General features: G+C 44.8%; 1 protein-coding gene across 8 annotated transcripts in view; it reads left to right on the forward strand.

Annotated features, from left to right (window-relative positions):
* Positions 1–5896: 5896 nt before the first annotated feature.
* The window catches only part of ehbp1l1a (EH domain binding protein 1-like 1a), a 35502-nt gene continuing 18710 nt past the window's right edge, over positions 5897–22688 (forward strand). Inside the window, exons 1-15 of one of the 8 annotated variants that reach the window (XM_061031499.1) lie at positions 5897–6236; positions 12624–12681; positions 12793–12888; positions 12972–13025; positions 13903–14081; positions 14173–14324; positions 14573–14635; positions 16332–16553; positions 17716–17889; positions 18149–18337; positions 18565–18708; positions 19679–19918; positions 20007–20066; positions 20157–20262; positions 22089–22544. In XM_061031499.1, the coding sequence (XP_060887482.1) occupies positions 6133–6236; positions 12624–12681; positions 12793–12888; positions 12972–13025; positions 13903–14081; positions 14173–14324; positions 14573–14635; positions 16332–16553; positions 17716–17889; positions 18149–18337; positions 18565–18708; positions 19679–19918; positions 20007–20066; positions 20157–20262; positions 22089–22544 (2297 nt within the window). In that variant the 5' untranslated portion in view covers positions 5897–6132. The remainder of the gene's footprint in view (positions 6237–12623; positions 12682–12792; positions 12889–12971; positions 13026–13902; positions 14082–14172; positions 14325–14572; positions 14636–16331; positions 16554–17715; positions 17890–18148; positions 18338–18564; positions 18709–19678; positions 19919–20006; positions 20067–20156; positions 20263–22088; positions 22545–22688) is intronic. The other 7 variants (XM_061031503.1, XM_061031500.1, XM_061031506.1 and 4 more) reach the window with 7 other exon arrangements.

The following is a 22688-nucleotide window of genomic DNA, read 5'->3' on the forward strand; positions in this document are numbered from 1 at the left end:
AGGAGAGTAGAGGAATGATCCCTCTGGGTTGAGGTGTCTCTTCTCCCCAGAGTCTCACGGCTTCGCTCCGAGCTCTGACAGAGACCTGCTGTGTCTCTCAGTATGACACACACACACACACACACACACACACACACACACACACACACACACACACACACACACACACACACACACACACACACACACACACACACAGAGACGCCATCGATCTGACTGTGTGCCTAGTACTGCCAAACACTCGGCACGCCCTCACCACACACACACTCAGACGCTCGCCTTTGTTCATAAATGAGGTTATCAATCTTTGGCCAACCCCTCAACAGTTCAAGTGTTTACATTCTGATCACTGGTTGGAGATTAACGCTGGCCTTATTGAGAGTTATTATGAAACCTCGTGAACAAACTTTCTTCTTTTAAACTCGTTTTAAAAATTGTTCAGTGAAAGTTTTTAGACTTTAAACAGTTTAAATTACTTCAACTGCCAATAAAAAATGATCTGTCATCCTGCATATTCTAACAAATACCTAAAACTCAGTTTTAAAGACCGCATTACAACGTGACTTCCAGGATTTGTATCGTATCATCGAAAAGCGATCACCTCTGAATCGTGCCAGCGCTAACAAAGGACGACCTGTCAATCAAATTGAATATTGTTGCTTTTAAAAAAAAAACTGAGATCAAATCAAAGATTCTTGTACTCTTTCTGCTGCAGCAACTTCCAAGAACGTCCCAGCAACACCCGAGAGACCGCGATCGAAAAGTAAAAAAACTGCCCAAGACAAGAATACCTTTCAACGTCCTCAAACTTTAGCAGCTGTCCAGAATCCCAAAGCAGCTGCCTTGCAACCGCCATAGCTGATTAATCTCCTCGCAGATAGGCCTTATAACCAGAACAACACATCAATCTGTGCAATGCTCAATCTCGAAGACTCATGCAACTACTGGTTTTACTTCAGCAACTTCCCAGAAGACCAAAGCCACCCCCTGATATCCAATCAAAAAACTGGAAAACAGTGCAACTTCCTAGAACCCTGTTGCGGGCTCTGGGCATCCATCTTGCAACCACCAACAGCAATCTAACAAAAATTGCCTAGGATAGCCTTTATATCTACTAGAATGTCCTTACAGCTGCCTTAAACCCAGGTTCAAGGAACTTAAGACCCATTTAGACCTACATCAATTACCCCAAAAACTGTAGAAATTGCCAAGAACAACCAATCACCCCCTTGATATTCTCGCAACTATTTTAAAATCTAATTCCAAGCAACTACCTGGCTTCCAAGAACTCAAAAGTAACCACCGGTAAAACATGAAAACTTCCCAAAACAACCCATCTATCCCTGTGAATATCTGTGCAATTACTCTATTGCAATGACTCATGCAACCACGACTTTAGCAACTTCCCAGAAGACCATGGCAACCCCCTAAACCCCCTAGAACCCCTTTTCAGACACCAAATCCATTTAGCAACCACCAACAAATATCTGTCAAAATTTCCCAGAGAAAACAATACATCAACTTAAATACCCCTGCAGCAACCACAACAAAAAACCTTCAAACGCTGCTGAATAAGCAGAATATCTTTCTATCCTTAAGCCCATAGCAACGATACGGTACTACTTTAGTAACGGCCCTAAATCCCAAAGCAACAGCCAATACAACCACACGGACAAACTGTTCATTCATTCTTCAAACACTTTCAAACACTAGAATCTTCAGTTCACTTTTATAACCACAGTCAATATTTGCAATCATTAAAAAGAAAACAAATCACCCGTAACAACTTGTCCTTTCATTCCAGACCGTGCCAACGTATTATCGAGTGTCAAGTCTGCACAAAGGTCAAACATGTGACCGTCGTTCTGACTGCTGCGTCACGCTGCAGGGACGCCATGATGCTCTGTGACCTTATTATTAACGTGGAGAATGCTGTGGCTGCCTGTCGCCCTCTCTGAGCCCCCTGACAGACAGCTCACAGGTGTTTCACTGAGCTCGGCTATTTTTACAAAGGTCAGAGATGAAACTGGGACAGGAGACCGACAGAGCGCCTGATTGCTCCCCCACTCGTTAATCTGAAATGTTCATCCATACCTGGAGAGAAAGTGATTGTGTCGGGTTCATTTAGAAAACATTGTTCACTCAGATGATTCAGTGAACTGTAGAAACACAAGAGAGAGAAATGGCAGCTGTTCTTTTTGTTGGAGTCAAATTGTGTTAGTTCAAAATGTAAATATTGGATTACATTCTGTAAAACTTATCTCTTTAGACTGGCTACGCACCAGACGATTATCAGCCTTATACACCCTCCAACGATCATGTGAGTGGTGTCAATACGATTATTTTACTGCTCCTGATCAACTCAGAACCTTCCCTTACAATTCTAGATCGGGCTCCACCAGAATACAGCCAATGAGAGCGAGCAGACCGGATGTTGTGTACTTTTACAGCTCTCAAACATGGCAGCGAAAATAAACACAACTGAGCGCCGAGCCAAGTGGAATATTGAAGAAGAGCAGCTTGTGGAGTTATGGCAACAACATTATGGCAACAACATTAGTGCCTTTATAATGTCTCATTCCGCCTGAGGACGTCGATGGTCATCCATATTTTTTTTTCTGTTGAAGTCGTGTCGTCTAACTGTCCTTATGTCTAAGTTTGGGGGGCGGGGGATCGACCTAACGTCTAGCCTTAAATCATTTGGTGTGAGTTCACGCCTACCCGCTGATCTGGTCGATTATGTAAAGAAATCAACTTTATCGTCAATCTCCCCACGTTGGCCTTTTATGTGATTTTAAATGTACTTAACACTGAAAGCCCTGGACTCCAAACAGGATGCCCACTGACTGCCCTGCAGACAGGAAGTGGATTGTTTAGGAATGACCTCACCTCGAGTTACCACCATGACCCCCTCCCCATCTAAATACCACCATGCATGACCCCTTCCCCTCCATCCTCAGAAACCCAGGCCTGGTTTAAAAATATCATCAACCTTAAAACAAAGCTGCTTTTATTCCCTGGATGAATTTTCTCTGGTATGTCTGTAATTGAGTGTACGGTCTCTGAACTGTGAGGGTCTTAGATAAAGGAAACCCCCCTTTTAATGTGACCCACTCCATCATGTCCAAATGAAGAGCTGCCACTGACCCACAGGAAGCAGGAAATGCAAAAAAACAAACAGAATAGTTTCTCAGATAAACATGACCTCACCAGAAAAAAACACAACACCAGCTTTAAGAAACTGCTGTTCCCACATGTGGAGACTCCCCTCTGCTCTGCTCTTCCTCCTTTCTTTGCTTTATGTTTGACGCCCAGATGCAGCTGTTTCCCCACACGCCTGCAGAGAAACCTGCTGGGAGGACGAGGAGGATGAGAGACACTGACAGGGAGGGAGGTACAGTCCCAAAACAGAAACACCAGGGACTTAACGCAGTCTGATGAAACACTCATCAACGAATGAGCACGTGAGAGTGTAAGAATGTGTAGCTGGTGTCTTTTTAATCTGCAGGACATCTGGTCCAATCATGTTACCCCCTGATTTTATTACACATTTTCAGCGACCTGTGAAGCCCCTAACATGATAAGTAGCTGAAACGAGACCTGTTGACATCATTCCCTGAAATACTTTAGACAAAGTGTTCGTTTGCTGTTGTATAATCGAATCCAGGATGCCAACCTAGATTTCTGTTGGCTGCATTCTCATAAGTTGTATATAATTTCATAGATTGCATGTCTTATAGTAATGTAACTATACAGCTGCTTTGTTTCTTCTTTTTTGTTTGTATTCGTTGTGGGATTCCACAGGGCTCAATACTCGGCCCAATCATATTTATTTAATATTGTTAAAGCTCTCTGTTTCTTAGCTGATGAACGTCAGCTTGTTGTTATTTTTTATGGTTCATTCTTAGGCCTTTATTTAGAGATGGGACAGTGGATAGAGTCAGATATCGTTGCGAGAAAGAGAGAGAGAGAGGAATGACAAGCGGGAAAGGATTTGAAGAAGCAGAGTGGGATTTTCTGGCACAACTTCACCAACTAACAAGGTGCATGAAGTGGTCAGATAGCTCCAGCAACACTTGTAGTATGAAGATCAACATAATTAACAAATTAAGCGGACGTGTTTCGGCTTGTGGCCTTCATCAGGGTCAAAGGATTTGAACCCAAGCTGCCCGCTACAAGCACCATCACCTCATTACATGGGGCGTCCACACTAACCAATAGGCTACGAGCGCCCCTGTACGTTAGCTTGTTTTGCACGCTGCAAGGCGCTCAGAAATGTGTAGAAACTTCATGAGCTTTAGATACTTTTTAAAAACGGTCCTATAATGGTCCACATGGTAAAACGTCTGCACACTGCTATCATAGAAAGTTGAAAGTTTTATTGTTCATCTACATCCTGTTTATGCACTTCACGTAGTACCACGAAGAAGAGACAGGACAGTTGGAGATCAGATGCATTGTTTATAAATTGTCCTTTTTGTATGAATTGTACGAAGTCAAAGTACTTGATTTGAAAGCGTTATTCTCTGTTTATACTTCAGGGTGTTTATCTGTGTGTTCTTTCAGATGCTACATTATCTTCCCAGCTGCTCCATGTGTCAGCGGCTGATTAAAAATAGACTCAGAGCTCAACTGGTGAAGTCCCTCATGACTCGTGACAGACGGGCGGGGGGTCAAACTTTCTGTGACAGACTCACAGGTAATTTCTGTTTCCTGTTAAGTCCCTGATGATGTTCATAAACATGGATTCATGGGAACCAATCATCACCTGTTTGTTGTGGGGGATTTCTTAAACAGGATTACAGCTGGTTCATGTTTCAAGTCACTCATAGGAGTGTGATTCAGACAAGAAGAAAGTCTTAATATAGAATATTTAAAGTAACCTTCTGTACAGCGAACCAAGCCCTAATGAAAGCTTCAACATTCATTTATATATTTAACAGTCCTGCAGAATATGAAGTCATTTAGGTGTGACTTGTAAAGTCAAGCATGTTGTCTCAGAGCCGTCTCAGCTGCATCAAGTCAGCAACAACAAACTGAAGAGAAACAGGAAGTGATGACCTTCAAGTGGAACAAAATGTCTGAGATTACATTTGTTTTAAAATGTTGTTTTTGGACTGAAATAAACAAAAAACAAACAAACGTAAGGGTTCCTGCATGGGCCAACCAGAAATAAAAAAATAAAACGTTATTATTAAACACAATGGTCATAGTTATACACACCATCCAGTGAGTTGTACTTTTTCTTTTTCTCTGTTCATGACCTGCTAAGTTATTGTTGCACCCAAAGCGGCATCCTCCTGTGTTTAATAAAGGAGCCGATGCTGAAGTGTAAAATCCTGCAGTTCCTCAAATGTCCACTAGAGGCTGGCTGCAGAAGCACAGGAAGTCACATACACACCCATTCTAAAAAGTCTGTTTTTACAGCAGAGATTAACATGTTTACAGCCTGGTTCAAAAAAACAAATAGTTCTGATTAGCTCATGTCTTGTTCAGCACACACTACAGGGGGTGAATGTTTTGATGACTCATCAGTTTTGATTTGATGAAGGATAAGAGTTATTCACAATAAGGTGTGTAGCTGACCTGATTGACAGGTGGGCGCGGTGTAACAGTTTGTCAGGAGGTTTAAAACCCGCCTCAGCTCCAGCTCTCAGCCTGTCGTTAGGTTGACTGAAAGTTAGGATGAGACAGCATTTCCAGCATGGAGACCGCCATCGATGGGACTCCAGCGCCCCCTGCAGGAACAGATGAAAACAATTTAAATTAAACTACTTTTAGAACAAATAGTGTTTTTAACGTGACAAAGGAACCTCGTCACACATGAAATTGTGGCTTAGACCGACTGGAGGGGCACGTATTCTATTTTGAAAGTTCTCTTCATCCGTATTCCGGTTCATGATGTGGAGCTTCACAGCTCTCTCTCTGGTTTGGGGCGTGTGTGTGTTGTAAGTGTGTGTTGGTTTGAGAGGTGTGTGTGTGTGTTTCAGTGTGTGTATGGAGCTGTCAGAGAGGCAGGTGGACCCTTCACTTCCCCCGGTGTAGTCCCCGCGGAGGGACACCACCACATACGCACACGGTTACCGGATTACTTCACGTTAATGTCGCTTCTTCTTCTTCATCATCGTGAACATGACTTCTGTGTGGAAGAGACTCCAGCGGGTCGGAAAGAAAGCGGCGAAGTTCCAGTTTGCTGCTTCGTTTCAAGAACTGACGATAGAGTGCACGAATAAATGGTGAGTAATGGTTATAACACTTTAAACGGATAACACAAGGGATGGGTGTTATGTTTGGTTTGGTAAAACCTTCCTAATGTGTCCCTGTTAGTGTTAAAGGGACTCAGCGTCATCATGTTCGAGAGGAGAAAGTGATGCCAAACCCCGCTCAGAAAAATCTAAATTAAACTGCCTGTTCGCTGTAGGATGAAACCGCCTTTAATGGCTCATTCAGACTCTTTTCAGTGTGCCACCAATAGCCGAATTAATATTTATTTTATTAAAATTGAGAATCCAACTAATAATCTTACTATTTCATTGTTATTACGACACGATAATGGCAAACATCGGAGGTCGGAATCTGCACCAAAAGCAGATGAGATGTTGTATTGAGTTACGTTTGGGAGTTTTTAAACGATTCCTTTTGATTCCGCGAAGTAATTAATTCATTATGTTGAATCAAAATTACATTTTTAATCTTAATTAATTGTGTAACTAGTGGGACAGTTTGTTTATTTATGTTGATATTAATAATCATTTAATCACGCCCCAATAACTCGCTTACTTCCGTGTCTGTGTTTTGTTATTGCATGTGTTCAGTGTGGTAGCATCCTGTTCACTATGCAGGCTTTAGTGTTGTAAAAAATCAGTTATATTAACTAACCTCTGTCACAAGAGAGTTTCTTCATCCACATCTTCAGCATCACCAGGGCCACACTTAGGGATTCAGGGGCCCCTGAAGAGTCTCATACCGGGGCCCCATCACCAGCGAACCTGCCGGGTGTAATTGCTCTTAATTCTCCATCATGAGAACTCGGATCAACACTTTGTAAAACTTCTACCAAAATGCACTTGAAGGTTTATTTTTCCACATGAAGGCTCAGACCTCCCGAGAGTAACGTCGAATGCAGTGTCTTTATCCGAGGTGGGATCTATCTCTGATTTCCGACTCTATGCTCTGTCCCATCTCTACATAAAGGCACAAAGATGAACCTTCAAAACAAAATAAGAAGAGGGCAGTGGTATTCCATGTCAAAGATACATTTTTGGATTTGCTCTTCGGGCACCTTAATGTCTGATTTTTATTTTCACAATGTCCATGGGCACGTTCTGCAGGATTCTGATGGAAACAATCCGAGTTTGGAGCTGGATGTCGTCACCCCGACGTTCATCCACATCATAATGAACATCACACTCTGATGGTGTGTGAGCGGCTGCAGTCTTGGCTCTGCAGGACTTCCTTTAATTCCATTTCCATTAGTCACAGTGCAGTCAGCACGTCCTCAGATCCTCCAGCCTCGGCTTGTATATCGTCGACTCACTTCATGTGGTTCAGTTCTCTCCTCTTCAGCGAACTTTCATTCATACAGACCAGTGAGAACACGCCTGAGCTGACGTACTCGCTGTTTAGCAACACCGTGATGCACTCGTCTCCAGATGACCTCTGCCCTCAGGCTCAACATTCATTACGTGTGTTTGATACAACAGACGATGTGAAGGGAACAACCGCCAGTTAACGTAACACACACTCAGCAATGACATGAGCTCACGATGTTTATATCGGGTCTTTTTCTGTACGGGGCGATTTAAGGTTAGCCTCCTTTTTTAAGGTGGTAAATAAAATATAAACAGTGAAAAGAAGAAGTTTACTGGTAGTTAATCAAAATGAAGATTTACAAAACCAGTGTTCGATTTGAAATTAACTTGAGCTACTTGTGTCCTGATGAAAGGATAAGCACTCAGTGAAGACACCCCTCATCCCAATGACCCCATAATGACCTCCCATAACCCCACTAAGCCCGACTCATACTCACATATCCTACCTTAGGGGTTGTCATAGAGACAAGACGGACGTGCAGCGTTTTTCTTCTCAGCGCACAAACACTCGCACAGCCAGTGCTTTTCTGACCGGAAAAAAAAAGTGAGGTGGACACAGGACCTTTGTCGCCACCGCAACCAAATCAGCATCGCCACCGTCAACAGACCCGGGCTGTGTTGACGCGAGCTCCAGGTAGTGACAATGCACGGCCCCTTCACCCCCCACAACTCAACCGTGTAGGCAGAAAGAGCCAGGACAGCGCTTCAAATATCTATATTCCCAGAGATCCGGTGTGTTTGCAGAACGTGTGTGGTTTAAAAACTCCGTGACGAAAAGGTCTCTCTCTGTAGGGATCCTTTCTGTAACGTTGTCACAACTGAAAGAACCACACCTGAGCCCCGAGACAGGTGGAACATCGAAGAAGAAGCTGCACAACTGAACGCACGCCAGCTGACCACAGCCAGCTGGCCACGTCCATCGTCCTCCTTGTTTGTCTTTTCTTCTGAAGTCACGTCTGATCACGCGGGTTTCTGTGAGATCTCGTGTGTGTGACATCGTTTCTACAAACAGCAGGTGTGTGGTCTCGGGGTCTGAGATGTCTAGTGTGTTCTCATGTCGGTGGTCTCCAACGTTTTTTAACATCAGTTAAGATTTGGAAATCGTCTGGTGTGAAGTCGGCCTTCGACAGAAACGAAGGCAGCAAAGTGTCATACTGAAAACAGAACGGAAAACACTTTCTCTCTACGTGTGCATGCAGAAAGACAGAAACCAGAGACAGAGTGTCATTTCATTTGTCAGAGTTGGAAACAATAAATCTCCCAATATCGGCGCCTTCTCCATGTTCCGTGGTATCAGAACATGTATCACATCACAGTTTAAAGTCTGAGGATCCTGACGGCCCTGTCTTTGAGTAAGATTGAGACGTGCTGTTTGGACCTGCAGGGGCTTTGAAATGTAAACAAAACACATTGTTGGCCGACAGTATGGGTGACATCACCGTCGTGTTTCCGAGTCTATGAAAAGAATGTGTAAAATGTGGATCAGCTGGACCGGCCGTCTCCGTCATCTGATTAGAGAAACGCTGCAGTAGTGAAGAAACTGAGCGTTTAGACGGCGAGTTTCAATGTGTCGAAGATTTATGATCAGCAGCGTTTCTCTCACAGCCTGCAGCGTTCACTCGGGAAGAGCTTAAAGATGGTGTCAGCAGCTTGTTCCTTCAAAATAAAACACAGACTTCTCCTAAAGTAAAGCTGCTTCATCATCCCTTCTGGGCCTCCATACATGTGTGGTGGTGACTGTGTCTGCAGAGACTCTGTACTCTGACTGGATTTTACTGTTCTGCTTTGTTCTGGTTGACTCGGGACGTTTCTGGGCGGAGCTGGTGTGTTTCCTCCAGCCAATGAGAGTGCAGCAGGTGAGTTTAGGAGTGGATATAATTCAGTGATTGGACGCCATTCAACCCATTGAATATGACGGACGTGGATGTAGCATCAAAGAAGAGAAAATATAATCACAGTGAGGAGAAACACCAAGCGGATAAAGCTCGTTCTAAAACCAGGGTGAACCTTGTGTTGACGTGGAGTTTGTCTGCTTCCTGTTGGACAGGCAGGGGACAAACACCGGTGGTTAGCTTGTACTAGTGTGCGTTAGCTTGCAGTGTAGGTACAAGCAGTAAACGTACATACTACGTGCTGCAGGGAGTGGGCGTGACTTCAGGAGGAGGGGCCCAGTTTGAAAGTTGTGTTTACAAACATTTCTACGGACTCCACCTTTAAACATGTTGTTCTTCAAAATAAAAGCTCTTATAAAGGTTATATGCAGTGTTTTCTGTAGTAGCAGTTACACCTGGCTCCTTCAAACATTAGTAGGTCACCGTCTTTAAACAGCTCAGGATCATGACTGAGGTAAACAGAGCTGCAGCAGGTGTTGGATTTCTATAAAGCCTGTGTGAAGTCCAGAGAGGCAGACGTTGTTTATTTCTGTCCTCTCTCTCTCTGAACACATCTCACCGTGCACACTGAGCAGGAGCCTGCAGCATGAGGAGCTCAGAGGTTTACCAGAAGATACTAATAATAAAGGCTGTCAAACAGTTAAACTTTTAATAGCAATTAATCCCTATATTTCAACAGTTAATCTCGATAAATCATATTTTTAATTGCATGTTTTTATTTCACTTTTAAAAATTGTTAGGCTTTTATTTTGTCCTGTCTTAAGCTGAGTGTACTTTACTTGCTGCAATGCTTTTATTTTGAAATACAGTAAGGCCCTTCCTGTAGATGGAAGGTTAGGACAGGAAGTTAGGCACAAAAACAGGAAGTGGGTAGGGATCCCAAACTGACGTCAAACAGCTCAAAGGAGCGATAACAAAGGTCAATGTGTGATGTCATCAGGTGGATATTACTTTAGACTCAGAGAGTTTGTTAAAGTGAGATGAGACGAAGGAGTCCCATCGATGGCGGTCTCCGTGCTGGAAATGCTGTCTCATCCTAACTTTCAGTCAACCTAACGACAGGCTGAGAGCTGGAGCTGAGGCGGGTTTTAAACCTCCTGACAAACTGTTACACCGCGCCCACCTGTCAATCAGGTCAGCTACACGCCTTATTGTGAATAACTCTTATCCTTCATCAAATCAAAACTGATGAGTCATCAAAACATTCACCCCCCCGTACAGTGTGTGTCGATCGAGACATGAGCTAATCAGACCTATTTGTTTTTTTGAACCAGGCTGTAAACATGTTAATCTCTGCTGTAAAAACAGACTTTTTAGAATGGGTGTGTATGTGACTTGCTGTGCTTCTGCAGCCAGCCTCTAGTGGACACTCGAGGAACTGCAGGATTTTACACTTCAGCATTGGCTTCATTTTTCAACATCAGAGGATGCTGCTTGGTCCAAACAGCTTCACTGTCTCTCTGTTTACAGTCTGTGTTGTCTTGGATTAGATGTTTTTGTTACCTGCATCAGAATGTTCCCATCGTGTCCGTCTGAACGATGGGAAGATTTAAACAGAACATGTTGTAACGACACCTGAAGCTGTTTTCACATCAGCGTCTTCATTTCAATCTCACAATAATTCCTAATCCACTAATCCCTCTCTCACAGGAGGAAGTTTGTTTCCCAGCATTCATAAAGTGATTCACACACACACACACACACACACACACACACGCACACACACACACACACACACACACACACACACACACACACACACACACACACACACACACACACACACACACACACACACACACACACACAGTCCTGTCTGTCCTGAGCACACTGACTCCATCACTCACTCCACTCAGAGTCACAGGATTTAGATTTTCTGCTGGCCGAGCTCCTCGCCTCACACTGATCAGTTTGTGTGTTTGCTGTCGAGCTGCAGGGTCTCTGCTCTTCTTCTGAACTCAGTTTTCATATCAGTGAATTATGTGATCATTAAAGAAGGGTTCATGCAGCCACAAAGAGTTTTAGAAGGATTATTGTAATAACATACATTAAGACTTTAAGTATCTGTGGTCTTGTTCACAGCGAGGGTCAGATGGACGGTGAGAGTGCCGGTTTCACCCGGTCGTGGTGAAGAGCGAGCTGAGCTGAAGGCAAAGCTCTCGATTTACCCGTCGACCTCCGTAACCAACCGTCACCTGTGGTCATGAGCTTTGGGTCGTGACCGGAAGAATAAGATCGTGGATACAAGCGGCTGCAATGAGTTTCCTCTGGAGGGTGTCTGGGCTCAGCCCTAGAGAGAGGGGGAGGAGCTTGGAGTAGAGCCGTTACTCCTTCACATCGAAAGGAGCCAGGTGATGTGGTTGAGGCATCTGATTCGGAGCCACCTGGACGCCTCCCTTTGGAGGTTTTCTGGGCACGCCGTACTGGGAGGAGACCCCGGGGTAGACCCAGAGTTTGGAGTTTCAGCAGATCTCAACAGTTTCAGCGTCCTTTCTCAGACAGCCTGATCTCTCAGCTCAGAGTTTAAGTTACAACGATTTAGAGAAAGAGGCTCACACCCTGGTAACCTTTGCACTTAGCTCTCAGGACACACGGCTTCGGCCTGTCCTTAGACTTATAAAAAACTTTACTGTGAACCCTCTAATCTCATCACGCGTCTCATTTCTCATGAAGAACGTCTCTTTACACTTCAAGTCACATTCACGTAAAAAGTCCAGATAAACATCTTATTTCAAGACTTAAAAAAAAAAATTCCAAAGCAGCGAGCGGCGTTTACTCGAGTGTCTGAAAGTTGGATATCGTATCACGTTTCACTTCAAGACATCAACAAGTCCGTGGTGCTCTGACTCCGGACCCTCCTGCCTGCTAGCGTCGTTGTTGTTGGTGTTGAGGGTCTCTGTGCGGTCTCTCCTGATGATGCTCCTCCATTTATCACCTGACCACGAGGGGATCAGCTCCTCATTCACCCTGGCTCTGTGGGGGCCTCCTCTGTCTCATAAGAGAGATGTCAGAGACTTTACCTCCAGATGCTACGTTCATGCAGAGACCTCTGTGGTTAAAGATGTCGTTGATGATCGTATTTATATATTTCAGCTGGATGTAAATAATTTAATGTTTTTGACCTCTGCTTTGTTTTCAGGCAACCAGACAAACTGCGTGTGGTTTGGATCCGGAGGAACAGACGTCACAGCACAAAGGTAAAGAAATGCTTTAGGGTTTTGTTTTGGTCTGGTGTTCATAAAGTGCTCTGCAGACACTTAAGTACAACCTTCAGATATTGAACCTTCCTCTAATCTGTTCTGTTTCAGCTCCACGGCTGGCAGCCGGGGATTAAGAACCCGTACAGAGGCGTGGTGCTGTGGCAGGTTCCAGAGAGTTTAGACATCACTGTCACACTCTTTAAGGTACACAGAGACGTCTCCCAGTTTGTTTATTACCCAGTTTGCAGATAAGACATGCATTAGCATCTGTACTTGTCCATCCACAGGAGCCTACTGCAGACGAGTTTGAGGACAAGGACTGGACCTTTGTCATCGAAAATGTGAGTCCGCTGAACGTTTGCTTTTCTAAACGTGGGTGAGACTGAAGGGGAAGCGGAGAGGACATCTGTAGAGAGACAGGAAGTGTTGGGAGGAGAGAGAGCGGGGGGATGACATGCAGCAGAGGGCGGAGGCTGGATTCGAACCCACATCAGAAAATAATATTACAACCAGTTTGACAAACAAATCCACATTTCATGACACCCCGCTAGGCTATCAGCATCTGAGGAAGCAGAGTTTTGAACATTGCAAAGTGAGAAACTGTAAACCTGTGGAGGGGGAAACATGACAAACATGAAATCTGTAACCTCTAGATCAGATCCACTTTAGTGTCCCCAGAGGCGCTGCTTGTCAACAGGCAAGGCAGGCAACTGTTTGGGGCCCCAGACCAGTAGGGGGCCCCAGAGGGCTGACAAAGTTTAAACTAAAGCAGCGACCCATAATGTGCACATTTTTCAATGACAGTAGAATAACGTCCCTAAGATGGCCCCATCTGACAGCCTTCACTCTCGTTGCCCTGCTGAAAGTTGGTTGGAGGGTCCCCCAGCTGATTTTAGCCTTGGGCCCCAACTGACTCTAGAATCGCCACTGAGTGTCCCCAAAGGGAAATGTGTCTGTGACTCCGTCCTGCAGGTACAAGAGGACTAAAGGAACGCTCTTTAGTGTATTTTATTTTGAAAGACAAAGCTGCTGAGTGTCTTTAAGCTCTGTATTTTATTTTGAAGGAACAAGCTGCTGACTCTATCTTTAAGCTCTGTATTTTATTTTGAAAGACAAAGCTGCTGAGTGTCTTTAAGCTCTGTATTTTATTTTGAAGGAACAAGCTGCTGACTGTCTTTAATAGGTTTTTTTAATTTGTCGTCTGATTCTCTTCACCAGGAGACTAAAGGTCGCAGGAAGGTTTTGGCGTCGGCTGACGTGAACATGAAGAAGTTTGCGAGTGCGACGCCGGCTCAGTTCGACGTCACCCTGAAGCTCAAACCGCTCTCGGTCAAAGTGATCGACGCCACGCTGAAACTCAACCTGTCCTGTGTGTTTCTCAAAGAGGGGAAAGCCACGTGAGTCGTCAGACCGCCGGCGGTGTGTTCTTCTGATGGATCACAGATGTTACTTCATGTTATTAAATGATTCCCTTTCTTCTCGCCACAGAGACGAGGACATGCAGAGCTTAGCGAGTCTCATGAGTATAAAAATGAGCGACGTCGGGAACATGGACGACTTCAATGACAGTGATGACGAAGGCGGCGGCGGCGAGGAGAAGAGGTCGAGCTTTGGGAGCGGACAGTCTCCTCATGTTACGGGTAAGAGAAGGAGGAGAGGGAGCGTCGTTAGCAGGAACAAAGCAGCCAATCACAGGAATCCCACATGGCTGCTCTACTTTTAGCAAAGAATGAATGACCTGTGCGTTGCGGCGTTCACGCCATGACAGGTGTTTGATTTCAAAGGAGAGTCCACAGATCCTCTGTCCCCCTCTCACCCTGTGCCTTCCTCTTCTGTTCCCTTTTCACATCGTCTTTCTTTCTGCTCTTCGTCTTTCTCTTCACGTCAGCTTCTTCTGCAAACAGACTTCATGATCTGGCCTGGAGGCCCGTGGTCGGATCAGGACCCACAGGTAACTCTCCGCTCCCTCTACGACTCCAAAGTGAACTTTTAATAACACAAACATTTACGAGAGAGAGTCTGCAATTTCTGATTTAGTTGTTATTTTTTACGTACTCCCTGAAGGCGTACGATTGTAGAAAAGTCGTGGCAGAATGTCGGCTCACTCTGAACGACTGAATCCATTACGACGCACGACCATAGCTCACGATTTATGTCCTCACACTGTACGAGCCGATGGTCGGACACGACCTGAGAGCTCACACTGCACGCGTTCAATCAGGACGGAGCGTTCACTACTGTCAGTAGAAAAGAACCACAGACGGAGGTTGTAGTAAGATATGTGTATTTATTATTCACGGCTCAAATACACACACCAGCAAAACACTCTCTCTCTCTCTCTCTCTTTCTCCCTCTCTCTCTCTCTCTTTCTCCCTCTCTCCCTCTCTCTCTCTGTCTCTCTCTCTGTCCCTCTCTCTCTCTCTCTGTCTCTTTCTCCCTCTCTCTCTCTCTGTCTCTTTCTCCCTCTCTCCCTCTCTCTCTCTCTCTGTCTCTTTCTCCCTCTCTCTCTCTCTGTCTCTTTCTCCCTATCTCTCTCTCTGTCTCTTTCTCCCTCTCTCTCTCTGTCTCTTTCTCCCTCTCTCTCTCTCTCTGTCCCTCTCTCTCTCTATGTCTCTTTCTCCCTCTCTCCCTCTCTCTCTCTCTCTGTCTCTTTCTCCCTCTCTCTCTCTCTGTCTCTTTCTCCCTCTCTCTCTCTGTCTCTTTCTCCCTCTCTCCCTCTCTCTCTCTTTGTCCCTCTCTCTCTCTCTCTCTGTCCCTCTCTCTCTCTCTCTCTGTCCCTCTCTCTCTCTCTCTGTCCCTCTCTCTCTCTCTCTCTCTCTCTCTCTGTCCCTCTCGCTCTCTCTCTCTGTCTCTTTCTCTCTCTCTCGCTCTCTCGCTCTTTCTCTTTCTCTTGCTCTCTCGCTCAGCATCACAGATAATCAGGAGCTAGCTAGCAGCTATATCAGAAGAAATATTCTCTGTCAGCTGGAGGTCTGCAGATATTTGCTGCTAACATTTCTTTCATGATCGGAGGGGGAAGACTGATAAACAGGCAATGCCTGCTGTTGCCATGGTGATTTCTGACACCGTCTGTCAGGTTGTGCAGGTGTAATCAGTAAAAGGAAAAGTCCTGAAGTTGGGGAATGATCTTGTGCCTTTGCTCTCTCTGTGTGGGTGTGAGCAGTCATACTACCAAAATATCAAACATGTCCGAAAGCAGCTGATCGAACCGTGATCGCCCGTCGTGTTTGGTTTACACTGCACGACTTATGACATCATAAAAAGTACTGTACACCCTGGTTAAGAGGACAAAATAGAAAAAATTGTTTCTGATGCTGACCTGAAACTATCCCATGCCCACCAGCAAATACTGTGAGAACGTTTCTCACCATCACAGATTTTATCTGTCCTTTGTTTTCTCCATGAGCCAGAGATATTCAAAGATGCATCACCCAAACACTGCTCAGTTCTCTTCTTATATAAGCTGCAAAACCTCATTCTTACATTTCAACTTTCATTCTGTATTCATTCTTTTCATTCTGTATTTCACATCTGCACCTCCATTTACTCTTTGATTCTCTCCTCCTCCTCTTCCTCCTCATCCTCGTCCTCCTCTTCCTCCTCCTCTTCCTCCTCCTCCTCTCCATGCATCCCTCCATCTCATCCAGTCACCTCAGAGATGGACTGGAAAACCTCCTCCCCCATCTCAGTCCCATCTTGTCCTCCTCTGCCTGAGCCCCCCTTCTCCTCTGTCCCGTCCTGTTTACACTCTCACTCCCCGACCTCCACCCAGCAGGCTCGGCCCTCCATCTACGCCTACTCACTGCCCGCCTTCACCCGAGCTCACCCTCCCGCTCTGCCCAAAATCTTCCAGCCAGGTGCCGGATCAGGTATCGAGCAACAAATGTCCTTATTCTGTGTGGTGTCTCCCAAGTCGGATTATTTAACGGATTTGTCTTTTTAAATTAAAAGTTGGAAAATGAAAAGACATAATTTCAAAGAACTCAGATCTAAAAACAAGCCGTTAATAACAGACTAGACGAGAGGCAGACGAAGCTGTAAAGTCTGTTAAATGAACGCCAATGCATGCATTCTTTCTAATGTCCAGCAGGGGGAAACTCCTCTGGTCAGTGCAGCTGTTTTTATACTTTAATAGAGATTCAGTGACGGCGTAATATTTTGTCCCAGTCTGTGGTTTCATATCACTTTACAACGTTGCAGAAGCACGGCTTAAATCATCTGTAGAAAACCTTCTGCCTCATTGGTGTGCATTTTCATATTTGAGGCACTTTGCATTAACCCTTTAAGGTTCAATATGAGCATCTGGAGGGATTATGGGTGGATTGTAATTTATGAGGGGATCAATGCCTGAGTGTCCACTAGAGACTGGATGCAGAAGCACAGGAAGTCACATACACACCCATTCTAAAAAGTCTGTTTTTACAGCAGAGATTAACATGTTTACAGCCTGGTTCAAAAAGACAAATAGGTCTGATTAGCTCATGTCTCGATTGGCACACACTGTACGGGGGGTGAATGTTTTGATGACTCATCAGTTTTGATTTGATGAAGGATAAGAGTTATTCACAATAAGGCGTGTAGCTGACATGATTGACAGGTGGGCACGGTGTAACAGTTTGTCAGGAGGTTTAAAACCCGCCTCAGCTCCAGCTCTCAGCCTGTCGTTAGGTTGACTGAAAGTTAGACTGAGACAGCATTTCCAGCACGGAGACCGCCATCGATGGGACTCCAGCACCCCCTGCAGGAACAGATGGTTGACGTCACTCAGGCTGAGTCCAGTAATATTTACAGTGTATTGCCTGAAAGTGTTCATGCACACTGTTTTAAAATCTCAAATATTTTGGGGTAGATTTGTATTCAGAATAGGATGATAACTGATTCATTTTCTGCACAAAGTTTTACACAGAGAGGTGATAACATGCCGTTTGGTTGGATGTTATCATTCTGTAAATGTTCACTGTTACTACCCTGCTCCTCTTTCTCCTCCTTTATTTTTATCCACTTTAAGTTTTTTCTCCTTCATCTCTTCAGCTCCTCGGAGGCCTCACAGCTTCCACTGTGACTCCTCTCCAGCTGAAGCTTTGGAGGCCACAGCTTTCTCCTCCATCACTCCTTCTTCTAAAGCCCTCTCCAGCTCCTCCCTGTCCTCTGCACCCTCTGATCCATCCCTATTTCCTCTCCCTGTGTTTGATACCTCACAGACAGGTAGGACACATCAACAGGTTAACGCTGCATTCAGTTGAAAAGACTGAAATAACAGACTTGAAGATCCAATCAGTAAGCTGTGTAGTGAGTGAAATGATAAAGTGATCTTACTATATGATCAGACATTAAGGAAACATGCTATGTTGAAGTGCTGGCTTCTCTGACAACAATGCAGCAGCCAGTATGTCCTCCTTCTAACTTTAGATTCTGGTCCTGAACGCTCTGGATTTTTTTTTATTCTCTCGTCTTCTTCTCTCAGCCTGGAGTGCACAGAGCATGCCCTCCTCTTCCTCTGTCTCCTCCTCATCTTCAGCTCCCCTCAGCACCTTTGCTCTTTTACCTCCACCTCCTCCTACTCTCCGACAGCCCAAAACTCGCCTCTCCTCTGCGGGGGAGTCAGGCTCTGTCCTCACCCGTCCCACCAGTCTGCCGTCTGCACCCGAGACAGGTACAGAGAGGAGGAGGAGCTTCATCCTGTCACACACTGATTCATACACCTGTTACTGCACCTCACCTGTATTTCTCCCTCTTCCTCCCCCCCCCTCTGTCCTCCTCCTCTTCCTCCTCCTCCTCCTCCTCCTCTTTCTCCTCCTCCTCCTCCTCCTGCTCCTCCTCCTCATCCTCCTCCTCCTCTTTCTCCTCCTCCTCCTCCTCTCCCCCCCTCCTCTTCCTCAGCCTCCTGGCAGAGTGAATGGAGGCCTCCTAAATCCCAGGCCCCGTTAGCCCAGCCGGTTCGCTCTCCCAAGTTTCTGCGTCTCTCTGCGAGTGATCCCGTTCAGCCTGCAGTGCTGCAGAAAAAGCAGAGACTCGAGACGCCATGTAATGCTGCTCCACCATTCACCTGATGTTCTCACCTTCCCTAAAGCTCGCCTTAAACCTGTCATATATTTGATCTTTTCTTATCTACACTCCCCGCCTCCTCTTCTAACAATTCAGTCCCTAATCCATTGTTTTGATTTATCCTCTGATTCTGCATGTTTGATTCCATTTAGTATTCGCTGCATGTTTTAAAAAGTGTGGCGGCGCTGAGGTCAAGAAAATGTTTGATACTTTTAGAGTTTTAATACGATACCATTGCTGTTATTTTGATGATCAGCTGCATTGCTTTAAAATAAATACTTCTATATCATCAGACGTGTGTAGGAGAGGACTGAAACCATCAGATACTCCTGCTCACTCTCTAAATTCTCCCATGCTGTGTTTTTGCAGATCTTGTGCTGTATGTGTTGTGTTGTTTTGCATGTTGTGTGTTATTCGTTGTCTCTTCCACCCTGTTTTTATTCACCTTCTGAACTAGATACATCTGTTTCGAGCCGCGATTTCTCCTTCATTTAGAACGTCACTGAGGAGTAATGGGGGAGCAACCTGACCCCCCCCTCTGTACCGTCTTCAGAGGCGTTACAGAGGAGAGACGGGATCAGCTGAGCCAGTGGGGGAGAACAGCGCTGTGTGTGTGTGTGCATGTCTGACTGTGTGTATATGTGGAGCTCCTGCTGTGCTTACGCAACGCTGAAACGCAATGTGACCTCAGAGACTGGGACGCCAATATTACGCCGCCACAGAATCAATCAATATGAACGTACAAAGATGTGATGACGGCAGAGCTTAGTAACAGTACTTTGCAGTAAAAGCAGTCTGAAATTGCTCCTGAAAATGTCCGCTGTCTGAATTTGTAAAGCCTGTGTTAGTTTAAAATCTTTCATATTTCCCGTCCACTCACTTTCTTCTCTATCTTCTTCTTCCTCCCGTCATCCCTCGCTCCCTCACCCCATCATTTCCTGTCGCTCAGCTTCATTCTCTCTGTCCACCGCTCACTCTGTGGAGCAGAAACTAGATGGAAAGTCTGAGTTCGTCCCCTCATGGAGACCCCATGTCACCCCGACTGTTGAGGCTCCCTCACACTCTTCTTTAAGTCCTTCTTCTGTTCTCTGTGGGCCTTCGGCTCCTCTTCCTCCTCCTCCTCCTCCTCGTCCTCTTCAGACTCATATTTTCCAAACTGCCTCAGCCTTCCCCTGTGACACTGATGCAGGTACAGGATCCAAAAGGACCATCCAAGATCATACATCATCGACGTATCGTGTTTACTCTCTCTCTCATATTCTCCTGTTTCTTTTTAGAATTTAAGAGACAGCTGAGCACGCTGAGTGAAGAGGACAACCAGAGTACAACACCAACAAGTGAGCATGATGAGAAACCAAGGCAGCAGTGATACAGCAGCTTTATACAGTGAACACAAGGCTAACTTTACATTTCTATTTGTTGTTTAGCCTCTGATCCTCGACCCCCTGCAGGCCGGAGGTCAGAGCCGTTCAGGGCCTCAGAACGGAAAAGAGATGCACATTTTGGATACGAGGTTGTGAGAGCATCAGCAGGGTGAGTTCATAAACTTCTTTGAGGTTTGATTGTTCTTAAGGATTGGCGTGGCATGGCTGTGAAACAAAACCCCCCACTAAGATACACTAACACTTTTAACCATTGGTTGGTTTCAAATAAATGTAATGAGCTCAAAGTGAGTATGCATCAAATGTGTGTTAATTGAATCAATTAAAGCAAAAAACTAGAGAACTCTTTGCAACTTATTGTCACTGTAAGAAATTAAAATGTTTCCCCAGTAAGATTCGCCATAATCGGAAAAAAAAGGAAATTCACGTCTATTTAAACGTTCAATGAACATGGAGCCTGAGTGACGTCACCCTTTGGTGTCTGAAGGGCTGTTTCGCAAGCCTATCCATGGCGGTCGCCATATTGGAAATGCTGACTCTTATCAAACCTTCATTCATTTTAATGACAGGCACAGAGCTGTCAAATCGGCCACGCCCCTAATTACACAAAACTCGTGTCCTGCATAAAATAAAAACTGGTGAATTATCAAAAGATAAACTTCTGTACTGTGTGTGCTGATAAATACATAATCAGAACAAACATTATTTTTTCAACCCGGCTGTAAACATGTTAATTTCTGCTGTCAAAACTGACATTCAGAGGTTGGTAATGCAGGTTCACGTTTCTTACTACAGAAATGAAAATCAAATTAAGATATCCAGAGTCAGGGCACCGGTAGCCTAGCGGTTAGTGCATGCACCCCATGTACACAGGCTTAAGTCCTTGAGAGCAGACGGCCTGGGTTCAAATTCGACCTGTGGCTTCTTCTTTCCTGCATGTCGTTCCCCTCTCTGTCTCTCTCTGGTTTCAGACTCTATCCACTGTGCCATCTCGGGAATAAAGGCATGAAAAGCCCACCACCAAGATATCCAAAGACTTTGAAAAAACCTGAGTTTATTTTAAAAATCTGGTGCAAACTTTGTGCCTCTGTATTGCAGCTTCCTGTGTTTGCTACCCTAAAGCTATGGTTTCCTATGGCAATTTGGTGTCATATTTCTTTTTGAGCTGTGGAAGGAATTGCTCAACATCTGTTTAAAATGATTATTTTACTTTGAAGGCATCTTGTTCAAAGTCATATTATTGTGTTTGATCTGGTTGATGTAGAGTATTTATTAAAAAGCTGCTGCTTGGCAAGACCGAGTCATTACTACTGTGGTTTATCACATAATGCTTGTTTGGTTGGCTACACTGTATGGTGTGAAACTTCTGTTGTGTATGGAACTTTTTAGTTCTCATTGCTCATTTGCTTGTGTGGTGTTAACTTTACTTGGATATGGGCTGTATTAGGACCTGTGTCCACCAAATCATTGTTTCCCAGTTGAAAACGCTAGGGGTTCTTTTGAATCAGCCTGCTTTGGAGGTGCAGCCATTTTTCAGCTAATAGGCTTCAGTTGCGTCTGTTTGCTATATTCAATAGTAAACATGGTAGAGAACTTGTTGCGGATCTTGTTCTGACTGAAGGGAAGGCTAAGGCAGGTACTTAGAGAGGAAGGACCTGCAAAACTATTTCAGATGTTGTTTTTGTTCAGAACTTGTTCATGTAGATGTGACAGTTGGTCTTTCTGGCATTTGTCCTACCCTCTCATGAACTGTGGTTGGACAATGGAAAAAGGCGATAGTAGACGAGTTTACCAAAAGTGAGCACAGAAGGGAGGCTGGTGTTTGTATCGTCGTTTAAATACAAGGCCCCCTGCCATTGCAAAGAATGGAAAAAATAAGTTGACTTCCAGAAACAATACGCTTTGGTGGACACACAGCCTAACTGCACTGGAGTGAATCCTTGAGTCTTAACAAATCTTCATTTGTTTGTCCTTCAGGCCTGAGAGTATGGCCTCACTTTTACCCCCAAACCCCACAACACCCTCAGCCCCAGGGCTTAAGTATTTTGAGATGCCTAAGACACAGATGGATCAGACAGAATCAAGGCCAACAAGGACATTCCCAATCGTCCAGCCGACAGTTCCTCCCTTTCACTTCACTTCTTCAACTACGCGAAACCCTGATCTCCAAGATCACACATCTGCCTCGGACAAGGAGCTCTCACATAAATCAAGAGGTCATCAGTCCAAGATGTCCATTCAGTTAGTGAATACGATAGTCCAACCAGAGCCCGTTGAACATACACCAGTTTCTCCTACCAAACTACAACCTACTTCCAGATCTCTCCAGGGACCTTTGTTGCATTTGCCTAAAACTGCTGCAATTTCTGACACAAAAACAGTTTCAAGGATAGGAGTGGGCCAGAACAAAGAATCTGCAACTATGGACGATGGGTAAGTTTAGTGTGGTTAGTTAAATCCCAACTCTTTAGAACTTAATGCAACAAGTTTGTATCAATGTTTAGACTTTGGGGTACCAAAGTCAATCATGATAAATAAATTAGTTTTTGCTCATTCATTTTCAAACATTTCTAAAGC

Source organism: Labrus mixtus, chromosome 23, assembly GCF_963584025.1.
Source record: "Labrus mixtus chromosome 23, fLabMix1.1, whole genome shotgun sequence".
In the NCBI taxonomy this organism is placed as follows: Eukaryota; Metazoa; Chordata; class Actinopteri; order Labriformes; family Labridae; genus Labrus; species Labrus mixtus.